At 33.5% G+C, this 13,124-nt stretch overlaps 1 protein-coding gene across 2 annotated transcripts; it reads left to right on the top strand.

Annotated features, from left to right (window-relative positions):
• The first annotated feature begins 3,516 nt into the window (after positions 1-3,516).
• Positions 3,517-12,908, top strand: LOC128232723 (lipoyltransferase 1, mitochondrial-like). Of its 2 annotated transcripts, none has more exons than XM_052946434.1 (6): positions 3,517-3,612; positions 3,794-4,255; positions 5,105-5,277; positions 6,329-6,436; positions 7,161-7,289; positions 9,354-12,908. In XM_052946434.1, the coding sequence occupies exons 2-6, from the start codon at positions 3,952-3,954 to the stop codon at positions 9,819-9,821; spliced, it is 1,182 nt and encodes a 393-aa protein (XP_052802394.1). In that variant the 5' UTR covers positions 3,517-3,612; positions 3,794-3,951; the 3' UTR covers positions 9,822-12,908. The 2 variants fall into 2 exon arrangements, with proteins under 2 accessions (XP_052802394.1, XP_052802395.1); XM_052946435.1 differs by having other exon boundaries at positions 3,548-3,612; positions 4,044-4,255.
• The last annotated feature ends 216 nt before the right edge of the window (positions 12,909-13,124 follow it).

Raw genomic sequence — 13,124 nt, 5'->3', positions numbered from 1 at the left:
CATGTGAAAAATATGGTCATAACTCATGACTTCAGCAGAACATCGAAGAGCGATAAGTTTGCGTACGTTGTCAGTTTTCCAGCAGAGTTGCTAGTGAAGCTGTTACCAGGAAGTGGCAACGTCCAATCAGAATAGATATTTCATCTTACGCATGCGCAGAAATGTATCTGAAGAGGCCCGTCAATAGTTATGAAGGCGCGAAGCAAATAAATTAAATTTAAAATGGAAAATAATATAAATATACTTTATTGTTATTAAATTACGTAAAAACAGAGTTTATTGGCAAAAAATGACATTCCTTAAACCCGGGACCTCTAGGATAAGAGACAGAATAATGAAGCGCTTTCTCTGTAACAGTATAGTCCATTTAATATCATAAAACAAAAATGTGAAAAGAGTATTACATATCAAAATAAGACAGTACATTGCATACAAGTATATTTACACAGTGCATTTAAAATCATCCATTTATATAAAACCAAGAATAAAAAACAAAATAAAACATTTGTTTTAATAAAAGTAGATGTTATATCATTATCATACCCTGTTAGATATACAGACAATAAAAGTGCAAAGATAAAATTATGCTACTCTTAAAGGGGCTAGACACCAGATTTTCCCAAAATCGGCAAATACAGTATTTCCTCAAGATAAGCCTAGAAGTGTCAATGCGAGCTAGTAGGAGGCTGATAATACATCATTTTACACGATTGAAATTATACACGCAACAATCATGTTGCTGTCTCATCTGTGTTTCCCTGTTTAACTCATATCTGATTATGAGTACAGATAAATATACTGACACAATTTGTAAACTTACTCGAAACTGGAAAAATGCCAAAAACTGCAAAAGACACATGTGTCGTGCGCAATTTGATACATCAGTAAGTAAAATTCAATGCCTACATACACAACGATGTCAAGTTTTTGATAATTTTCTTGTCAACTTGCAATCATATCATATCATATGGTGTATAGCCCCATTAAATATCTTCGGCACGTTATGATTGTGAGACTGGTTCATTAATTATGCTTTAGCATCAGTTGGGTTTTAGCTTAATTTAACTTGTACTTTTCATTTAAATGTTCCCGTTATCTTTATCAGTAACACATAAATTGAGGATAGAATGAAAATAACTCAAAAGTTTGTTAAATCACAAAATAGTTATAAGAGCATAAAATGTCTGTTTGGAATGGTAACTTAATGTTGCAAGGACTTTTTAAAGGATTCCCATACATATGTATGTTTAAGTTCAAGCGTTTACTATATATCTTAAGTACGTTGACGCTTGAACTGAATTTGTTAAATATTAGTTTTTGCTAGTAAATACATCTTAGAAAACATTTCTAAATGTGTATATATGTATTGTTAATTCACTCGTACGAAATCTACTGTCTAAATTATAAATAAATAAATAAATGATAATTGTATCCAGATGATTTATTAGATTTGTTATTTAGCTAATGTCTTCATGTGAAATGTCAACTCCGTTACATGGTGTCAATTCTATTACGCAATGTCATTTCCGTTACATTATGTAAAATAAAAAAAATATATATAAAAAGTATGGCAATCTCAGCTGCACAAGCTATATGTTACTCAACTGCAACACTATACAGGGTATAAACGTTGGAACCAACCAGATAATTGAGAAAACTTTTTCTTTTCTTTACAAAGTCAACTGGTGCTAAATTGAGGATTTTTTGTTTTTTGTAATGTTCCCGGCACAGTTTATTAAAAAAATGTGATACTTTTTACTTCTTCCGCAGCAATTACAAAAATGTAATAAAATATACAGTATGAGTTGATATTCAAAACAAATCTCATCTATGTACCACAGTTAAAGCAAAAACAATCTTTGTAACGGAGTTGACAATTTTCAGTATTGACACATTCAAACTCATAAATGTGTGCCCAAAACACATAGAACAATACAAACTGTGACCTTATTACAAAATAAAATTGCCCCTTTAATGAATTAAAGCCTTTGAAGAAATGTAATAGTTTGTGCTAGTTTTGTGCTACCAATAACCTGAAATGCACGTTTTTTTTATGGTAAATGAAAGTCTATAGGATGCGGGTGTTGGTGTGAGCGTGCGTGCGTGCGTGCGTGCGTGCGTGCGTGTGTGTATGTGAGGTATCATATCTTTATTTGCAAAATCCACACAGCGTTATTTACCTTACAGTACAATAACCACTGCAACCATGCAAATCAAATGACCATGGAAATTTATCACGTGATACATCTTTGATTTTAAAAGTATTTTCGTATTTCAACCTCCATTCACCTTGAATAACTAGAATATTATTAAAGATGCACTCTCTGTTACTCCCAAATAGAATTACTATAAATAATACAATTGTTTTAAAATACCAAAAAGGTTGAATAAATGTCAAAAACAATGGTTCTTATGAGGGATGCCAAGTTTTTTTTAAAGAAAGGTGCAGGAAGCACGGTATTTCTACCATTTGAAAGGATAGTAGATCAGAGTAAATATTTTAGCATTAACCAATCATTTAATATTTTTGCGTTTCCGGCAGGTAAATACATGGTCATAATCTTGTTATCAGTAATTAATATTTTCCAAAAGTGCATTGTTTAGTAAGTAGTTTAAGGTTTATCACATAAAATTTATTTTCGTTATATATGTGTTTGTACTGATTCGGAATAGAAATGTCACTTTAAAAACGTATCTCAAAAAAGATAAATTTCGTTTCTTTATTAAAATAATTCCAGCTATTCTCGCTCATGGTGGCAGATATCTATTCTGCTTGTCAGGGGAGATCACTGCGTAGAAGATTGGTTTATCTTCTTTATGGACTACACTCAAAGTTAATAAATTTAGTAGTAAATGTGGAACACATGAAACGGACATTCGTGATTATAAATTTATTCCGCAGATCAAAAATAGTCAGATTTAGAAATCGGAAGTAAAATAGGTAAAATTACTACAATATATGAATAATACTTAAGGCAATTTTATTTCGAACCATTAAGCGGTTCTCTATTTTTATATGTTTTCCAATATTTATGCAAAATGTTTTATTCTCGCCTTTTGTCTGACATATTTCCTAATATCTTATTTTCGCTAAACAATTATTCTCGCCAAGTCTTATTTTCTTGATACAAACTATCAAATTATATAGTGTTCAGTTTCATTGCGTATGAAGTGTAAATATCTAAGACATTGAATATAAACAATGAATAATAAAAATACATGTTTTTGCTTATTTTTGCTCAAAATATTTTTATTTTCGCCAAAAATAGTCTTAAAACTAGCCAGTCTTTATAAAGCTAAATAAATATCATCTTAAAATCGAATGAATTCGAAAATGATTTGTTTCAATGTTTACTCCAGTTGAAAGCAAATAAAATTTGATTTTGTTTATCAAACATCGGTAAACACAAATCGTTGTCTGAAGCCATAAATTATTTCATAACCTAAAGGGACCGGGAATTAGGAGACCGGATGAGACCGGATAATACGGTGAGAGACCGGGAAATAGTATCGCCCGTTAAAACCTTTTATGAAAGCGCTCAGGGACCAAGACTATACAATTAAGAAATTATATTAGTTTTTCGTCTTTTATATAAAAGAAAGTACTGTTGCGTAAGTCAGTCAATTTTAAAAAAAGACGTAGACATACAATTTGGACCACATATCTAGCCGTACAATTCTTATATAGAAATATTAAACGTTCGTTGAACTAATCGTACCCTTAACGTTCGTTCTTTTTGTGATTTCGCACCTTTTGAAAGGCATTGTCTTTTTAGTAATTGGTGTTTTCTAGCGTGTCCGGAACCCGGGGACAAATTTGATCAGTTTCAAATAAAGCATCACTTAGTCAAATACTTGACCAAAGGTTAATGAGGGAAGGAGAGTCTTAAGTAATTTTTGTGGTATAAAAAACTATCCGAGAAAGTAAAACATCTTGTTCCTTATCTAACAATGTTTTTGAGACAAATCCTGAAATTGAATAGGCTTAACCAAGCTGGGAAATGTATAAATATTGTTACTACTAGAAACCTTGTCAACCATAGTGTGATTGTATCAACCTCTCTGAACATTTACCACAACCTGGCCTTGGAAGACTGGCTGTTTGAAAACACTAACTTAAAGCAGGAGTCTGTTCTGTTGATGTGGAGGGATTCACCCTGTGTGGTGATTGGCCGACATCAGAATCCCTGGGTGGAGTGCAATGTGCCATATTGTGAGCTGTTTAGTGTTAAGGTGGCCAGGAGAAAAAGCGGAGGTATGATGAAAAATGTGGTGATGAATTTAATAAAAAGGTCAATTTTATTCAAATGAATTCATTACCAGAGAAGTTGTACCAACACAAACTCCTACCACTATGAAGTCGCGCCATATATGGAGAAGTCATCCAACATGGGTTATATAAAACACGTTATTACCGTCATATTTTACATATTAGAACACATAATAAAAGATACAGCAGGGTTTCCGCAAGAAATTTCATAAGGCTAGTCGGTAGGGGAGGGTTTTGGAACAGTTTGACCTCCTACTGGCAATTTTTTAAGTATATGAAATAGTGCAATTTCCTGTAATTTAAACCAGTTTACAATTCAGTTGTCTTGTATCAGAATTACATAAAAAATATTTACAAAAAAGGATTAATTGTTTCACTTGAACAACGTTGTGAGGATGGTCAACTCCTCCTGCGAGAAGCTTATCAATATATATTTACCTTATATGTCTAATTCTTATATGGGGATAATTTTATGTGTCAATGTGTATTGATTTTAGTGCTACATGTTCTACATGTAATATATTTTAGACATGTATAAATTGGAATAATTACATTTTAATGATTTACAATTTAGTTTTTAGCACCAGTGCTATTCCATACAAATTCTTAAGTTTGCTGATAATTAAACAATGCCTGTTTTACTTTATTTTTTAAATTAATCAGTGTTCAATATGTTAACATATTTATTTCAAATTGATATGTGTATTTATTTTGTATAACTTGATCACCAGTTACTTATAAATCTAGATAGTGTTTAACAAAAATGTATAGTTACCTTTTTTATGTATTAAATGTTAGTAATAATCTGTGTAGAATGATCATTAAAATTTTCAGGTGGAGCAGTTTACCATGATGATGGTAATGTCAACGTCTCATTCATTACTGACCGTTCCCTGTACAACAGACGTGCAAACCTGCAGTCTGTGGTCGACGCGCTGGCAGACAAGTGGGCCATCCCACTGAGCATAAATGACAGAGAGGATATACTTATCTATAACAAAAACAAGGTAAATATTTAAGATGGTAAGTATTTGTAATAACATAGCTATTTATTTCAACAGTATTATGATATATCAAAAATAGTTAATTCATGGAAATTAATTTAGTTTCAATCTTTAGATCATCACTTTCTCTTTCTGTTTTGATAACTTGTTTTCATCTTAAGATTATCGCTATTTCTTCCTTTTTTTGATAACTATTTTCATCTTCAGATCATCTCTATTTGTCTTGTTCTTTTGTTAACTTGTTGTCATCTTCAGATCATCGCTGTTTCTCTTTTTATTTCGATAACCTGTGAATATGACATATGAGTACTGCATTTATTCTTATATGAAGATTTTTCAGTTTTGTCATGTTGCAGATTTATAAACCATAAGGATGTAATGGTGACAAGAATTATTGAACAATTTTACTCTTACTCCTGGGCTCTCGCAGATTAACAGTTTTTTGTTGTGTTTGTGTTGTTTATTTGTCTCAGAATCAGCTGGTTTCGGTTCCAATGCTTTCAATTGAGTTGTATAGGATCACAATAGATCAGATCTCAATTGTTTGGAAAATTTCATTATTCTTACATCTCTATCATCATGCTCATTATGTGACATAAAATAAAAAGTTATCAAAAAGGTCAATCTGTGAGAGTGCAGCTTTAACAAGGCGAATGTTTTGTTAATTACAGTATGAATTACCAATTACTAGCTATTAGACTTTATTAAAACACATTCAAAAGGGGCAACGCATGTGTCATACATTTAAAGACCATATCAACATAATTGCCCCCATGCATATTGATACAAATCATTTCTGTTTTCCAGGCCCCCGATTTCTCGAAATGTTTTAAGTCCCTTATAACAGGATTAAGCTTAGCTCACTATTTTTGGTTTACAATTAATTGCGTAATATTAATTTATTTAAGAGTTTTTATACTTTGGATAGGAATTATCATTACGAAAATCACATTAAACCATTTTCATTTATGAAATTGAGGCCATAGGAAAATAAATCGGTTTATTGTTAATGTTGAACAACCCAAGTTAATCTGAATTTATTTTTCTTTAATAGGTTTCAGGCACAGCTTCAAAATTGTCCAGGGACAAGTCATATCACCACTTCACCCTTCTATGCAAAGCTGACAGAATTCGTATGAGCAGTATTCTGCATTCAAACATGGTAAACTTTGTTTTCTGCTCCTTAATACATACACATGTATAACAAACATCATTTTTCAGTGATAAACCTTAAACTACTTACTAAATAACGCATTTATGGATTATATTAATTACTGATAACAAAATTTTTACTGTGTATTTAATAGCTGAAAATGCTCACATATTAAATGACTGGTGGGTCCTAAAAGATTTACAGTGATCAGCTATTGTCTCATAAGGTAAAAATACAGGGTATCTGCACCTTTCTTCCAAATGTAAATGGTATCCTTCATAAGAACTATTGGTTCCAATATATTTTATCCTTTATTGTGGTACATCTTATTTTGGAGAAGAGTGCATCTTTAAGAGAAAACGTTGAGCTATCATAACCTTTGTGCTGTCGGCATAGTCATGTTGTTAACACCATAACCTTGACCATAGCTTAAAAACAAATTCAAGATTTTTTAAATGAAACTTGGTATACATGTTCCCAGAGACAATATGCACATGCAAGTAACCTTGTTTTTTCTTCTTCTTTTTTAAGTGTGTTTTAATATATAGTTTAAAACCTTGAAAGCTTTATACAGAAGATAACTTTAACACCATTCTCCAATGGTGAAAATAACGTTCTTAAATAAAGCCTAATAAATTCCTTTTTTTTTAAGCCTACCTACCCTTCCTTTTTTGAAAAGGATGAAACCCTACCAAACCATCTTTTTTGCGGTTATTCTTATTTTCTCCTACAGGAAGGTGTGTCCAGTAAAGCCACTAAAAGTACGCCTGCACCAGTAGGCAATCTCTCAGACCACCAGCCGAACGTAGACTTTGACTCTGTTGTTCACGTAATCTCGGAAGCCTACATCAAGGACAGACAGGTACTTAACATTTCTAGCTTGAAGAAAAGTGAAGGTATTGTCATAGTTTTGGAATTGTCGTCAAAACTCTGCCTAGGGCATCAACTCAAAACACATCTTAAAAATATTCAAATGAAATCTGGTACATATGGTGCTAACGACAGTACATGTACATACTGCAAGGCCCATAACTTCAACTTAGTATTTGTTAAGTTTTTCAATTTGAATGAAATTTGGTACATATGGTGCTAAAGACAATACATCCCGCATGGCTCATAACTTTGACTTAATATTTGTTAAGTTTTTCAGTTTGATTCGAAAAACAACATATATGTTTTGTAGTTGGCTCCCCAGTGTTCTTGCTAGTATATTTTAGTTAAGGTGACTTCAATTAATTGCTAGATTTTCATCCCCGCTCACCCGCTCTTTTTCTGCTGCCCCTTTACTTTATTGACTCAAATACAACTGTTGAACTAGGGTCTCACCGTCTGTATTTGCTTATTAGTTCAGTACTGTCTGGGAATGGCACTTATTTATACCAAGGGTGTTGATGTTTAACATTCACATGTAAAAAACTAGAATTGTTATTAACTTGGTTTGTCTAGAAACACATGTATATACATGGTCCCTTATGTAACAAGAAAGAGCATAAACACATATTTAATGATGCAACAGTCATCTAAGAAAAGTAAAAAGAATAAAATGTTACCCCCCAGCCCCCATTTAAAAAAAATGGATGAAAATCTAGCAATAAATTTTTATTGGCCTAATTTGTTTGTTTCTTTTGAAGATTGAATTAAAAGAAATAAGTACTAGCCGGTCTCTTATAAAGTAGGAATATCTACGTTACATAACAAGTATGAAATAAAATACTGTATATATGAAATAACCTTTGATGATTATATATGCTTGTTTTGACCAATCATGTTTGAACAAATGTACATGCTTAGAATGATGTCAACTTCTTCTATAAAGATTTTCATGATGTCATCTGCCAAAAACGTCTCTGTGTGTTGATTTAAATATATACATACCTAAATTCTTTTGTAATTTTCTTTTTCACCTGAATAAAATATGAATGTATTGTTCTGTGCATTGTCGGCAATCACGGTACTTTCTTCTGTTACATTTCATACATACTGTGGGACATTTGACTGACAAAATCTCATTTTAATGAATATGCATGAGGCAAGAAAAAAAGACTTCTTCCAATGAATTCGCATGTTACACACAAATATTGTTCAATAACTATACAGTGTCAGTAGCTTTCGTGGCCATGTGGTCTTGACTGCTGCCAAATTTTATTGCACTGAGAAGGCGGACCCGGTTCAACTCGGGCATTCGCCAGAATATTTTTCAACTGTAAAGCATTTTGTACTTTGCGGAACCAATAAAACTGCCTCATTTATTGTTCATGATTACGAGATTTTCTTAGCCAAAATGCCCACGATACACAATGAAGCATAGCATAGTGTGTATTGGGGGTATCCGACGATGTGTTCTGTAAAGTCAAGAAATCTTAACCTATCAAATGTATTTATTATATAGGTGTAGGTAATGGAGAGCATTTATTTTAGTACGAGTGGTTTTATTTAAATGGATGGAGAGTATTTAGTATAAGTGGATTCTATGTAAATGGGCTGAAATAATTTAGTATGAGTGGATTCTAATTAAATAGATGGAGAGCATTTAGTACGAGTGAATTCTATTTAAATGGATGGAGGGCATTTAGTACGAGTGGATTCTGTTTTAAATGATGGAGAACATTTAGTACGAGTGGATTCTGTTTAAATGGATGGCAAATATTTAGATTGAGTGAACTCCATTTAAATGGATGGAGAGTATTTAGTACGAGTGGATTCTTTTTAAAAGGATGAAGAGCATTTAGTACGAGTAGATTCTGTTTAAAAGGATGGCGAGTATTTAGTATGAATATCAGACAGATTTCCAAAAAGATTATTTAAGCTGTTTTTTTGGCTGAACCGAAACATCACTAATGAGAACCACCTAAACATCACTTGTGCAAACCTGATTTAAGCAGAACCTAAAGATCACTTATATTAACCTGTTATTGTTTTTTTGCAGAACCTAAACATAACTAATGTGAACCCCCTGGATGAGATTATGTTTCCTGGTGTGACCAAGCATGCTGAAGAATTGATGACCTGGGGCTGGATTTACGGCAAAACTCCTCATTTTACCATACAACGAACCTTTACATACACAGCTTCAGACAGTGATGAAAGTGTCCTTAATGTGTCATTGACAGTTGGAAAGGGTAGAATATGCAATGTAGAGCTCACTACTGTACACTGTCCAGAAATTGATGCCCAGTATTTTCTTCAGCTGAAAGGTTGCATTGAAGGTATTGTATTTGAAAAAGACAGTGTTCTGAAAGTGCTAAGTGATGTTAAGACGAAATGGATTGAGGGTAGGGTTTATGAGTTTAATACTTCGGATTACCTGGATTGGGTTTTGTGGTGCCTTATTGAGTCAACTGGTTTGTATAGCCAGGCAGGGTCAACTGATAGTGTTAAAGATGTACCGATTTAGGCTTATATTACAGGATTTCTAGAAGTATTCAGGAAAAACCTTCTAACCTCTTGTTTATGTTGTTATTGTCCTCATTGGCGGTTGAGTTCAAGTTCAAGTTATTTACTGACATTTTAAGTCCTTTTAGCATGTGATGTCTCTTTTTTAGAGAAAAGATTAAAGGTATTTGTGATAGCCAAAGTTGCTGGCGGCATCTTTGGTAAATAAATGTAATATTTATTTTAACCGAAACTTTGATACGCATAATTACAACGACAGTAGACATATCACTTATCAAATTCATAGGTCATACTCCCTGCAAGCAAGCTCAAATGGGTCTTGTTTTAACGGACCACATAGGTCACTGCAAGCAAGCTCAAATGGGTTTCGTTTTAACGGACCACATTGGTCCCTGCAAGCAAGCTCAAATGGGTCTCGTTTTAACGGACCACATAGGTCCCTGCAAGCAACTTCAAATGGGTCTCGTTTTAACGGACCACATAGGTCCCTGCAAGCAACTTCAAATGGGTCTCGTTTAAACGGACCACATAGGTCCCTGCAAGCAACTTCAAATGGGTCTCGTTTTAACGGACCACATAGGTCCCTGCAAGCAACTTCAAATGGGTCTCGTTTAAACGGACCACATAGGTCCCTGCAAGCAACTTCAAATGGGTTTCATTTTAACGAATCACATAGGTCCTTGTAAGCAAGCTCATATGGGTCTCGTTTTAACGAACCACATAGGTCCCTGCAAGCAAGCTCATATGGGTCTCGTTTAAACGGACCACATAGGTCCCTGCAAGCAACTTCAAATGGGTCTCATTTTAACGGACCACATAGGTCCCTGCAAGCAAGCTCAAATGGGTCTCCTTGTGGCAGACCACATAGGTCTCTGCCAGCAAACTCAAATAAGTCACGTATTTGCGGACCGACCACATTGCTAGCAAGCTCAAATAAAGTATTGTATGGACAGACTCCATGTTTGGCAATTTTTATTCTTTGAAGTTTTATATTATATAATAATTCACAGGAATCGCTGTTGACGGTATTGGCATTGTAGTTTCAAAGATATGGTTAATTTAGTGATGAGTTACGCCCCTTATCGACTGAAAACCACAGAGAAGCGTTGGGAATGTTTGGCATGATAATCCCCTGCTGTGCATCTCCTGCTAATTGTACTGGTGTCACAGTAGAGGCCAATATCCTGTTTATTTGTTTATTGGCTCAGGGCCATTTAGGGTCCATTTCCATAATAAAACATCCAAAACTGCACAGCAAGATACTCAGATCAGAGATCTGATACGATGGCACCAGGCAATTAGATTAAGACCGATCAACAGAGGTTTTGTACTGTACACCAATTTGAGTGGGGGTGGTCACTTATAGAAGGCTTAAACTAGGCCTTTAAAAAAAGGGGGATTTTTTTCCTGAGTAGGTGGACAAATGTATACTTTTACAGGAGTGGAATGTGGCCGAAAAAAGCCACTGCTGCTCTGGCTGTGCTGAAGGCTCATACAGGTACATAATGTAGAAATATACAATTAATATAGTTTGTGCAGAAATGAACTAAGTAATTTTGCACCTCTAATAACTGACCACTTTTGCCTTTTGTCAATCGACCTCTTCTTTGGTGTCCCACTTTCATGTATTGTACTACTCGTGTATGGGCATTATACACAATCGGATCGCACCACTCACTCTGCGATATGGACATTGTTTCAAAAATGCACATTATTCTCTGTTTCTGCTTTCTCACTTACTAAAATATGTTGAAATGTTTATGGGCATACAGTATTGACCTAGGTCGATCAAATGTATATTTTAGTAGCATTCTACACACTGCATGTATATTGTTATGGCTCTTAAATAAAACTTTCCCCATAATCATGTTGTCCGCTCTCTTACATATCCGTTCTTTAACAAATGTTGTGATAATATAAATGGGCGTATTGTCTTGAAAGCTTTCGACAACCAGCCTGTTTGCATTGTAATTATTCATTCAAGTTATGGCCCTTAAATTTAAAAACTTGACCATTTTATCTAAGAGTTTCTGTAGACAAATAAGTCAATGATGAGTAGAAAAAACAAGCATAATTGGTCAGAAACTCAATAAACTAATCATCAACACATAGACTTTATACAAATTCGACAAGTCAAGAAACGTTGCGTAACTAAATGCCACTAGGTGACCTTAAAGGGTTCCCCTTTATGAGTTCATTTTGGTGGCATTGTTTTCAAATTTTGCTTTTATTTAGTCATTCCATACCTTTATATGAATAAATACCAACACCGAACTGTACAATTTATTGCTCAACTATTTGAAAATTAAGGAGAGCTTTACTACTCTTGTTAATGTTTTGCATGCATGTACATTTAAGTCAACATCTCAGCAAATGCTTCTTTTTTTGCACTGGAACTGAATACAAGTTTTTCCAACTATCCAACCTACTTAATTAATCAAGTGACATAACTCTATCTTGAAAATAATGCAAACTACGGACCTTTAAAATTCAATTAAGACATCCTGGTTTAGGTTTTGCATGTATTTTCATGTGCCTTTTTGACATAATTCTATAAGAAAAACTGTTAAACAAGATTTTTTTTAATTTTGGAAATATGAATAAAATGCAACATGCATATTTTATTATTTATGAATTATAATCTGTTTCTAGACTGTTTTCATAACAATACTTGTCTAATAATTTATTACATTTTGAAATAATTTTGTGGGTCTAATAATTTATTACATTTTGAAATAATTTTGTGGGTCCATAATATTATTTGGCTTCATTTGATCCCCACTACCTTTGATCCAATATCGTTTGGTAATCCTAAATGGATTCTTTATCAAATGACAACTTATGCTCTTTGTGCATACCTCTTGGTAATGTCTTTAAATATGTTGTAATTTGTACTTTTGTAATTCCTTGTTTTTTCTATAACTTTGTCGTTTTACTTGTGACTTGTTTTCATCAGTCTTGATTGGCAGCCGTGTTGTTAGGACCACCTAAGAGAATATTTCACTGTATACTGAATCACTGTGGATGTTCGATTTTGTGTGCTAAATATATGTTTGTTTTCCAGCTAGTGAATAAAAATTGAGAAACGATGAAAAGGGATTTCCTTGAGTTCTATTATATTGAAGGCTCCCACACAGACCATTGCATGGGACAACTTCTTAGTTACTAAACATTTTGACAGAAAAGTATTCTCACAAAACATGTAAGCACACATCAGTTAATATCTCAGCAACTGCATGATGTATTTTTGAGGCTTTACATCATGTATTGCATTGAAACTTTAGACATTTGTCCATTCAATCTA

The sequence above is a fragment of the Mya arenaria genome, chromosome 4, assembly GCF_026914265.1.
Source record: "Mya arenaria isolate MELC-2E11 chromosome 4, ASM2691426v1".
NCBI classification, from domain to species: Eukaryota; Metazoa; Mollusca; class Bivalvia; order Myida; family Myidae; genus Mya; species Mya arenaria.
This window is presented reverse-complemented; position numbering and strand designations above follow the sequence as displayed.

Excerpts from the sequence above, each read along its gene's own strand:
- LOC128232723 (XM_052946434.1), top strand. The coding sequence starts at position 3,952 with ATGTTTTTGAGACAAATCCTGAAATTGAATAGGCTTAACCAAGCTGGG. Across the intron at positions 5,278-6,328 it reads TTATCTATAACAAAAACAAG|GTTTCAGGCACAGCTTCAAA; the intron begins GTAAATATTTAA and ends TTTCTTTAATAG. Across the intron at positions 7,290-9,353 it reads CCTACATCAAGGACAGACAG|AACCTAAACATAACTAATGT; the intron begins GTACTTAACATT and ends GTTTTTTTGCAG.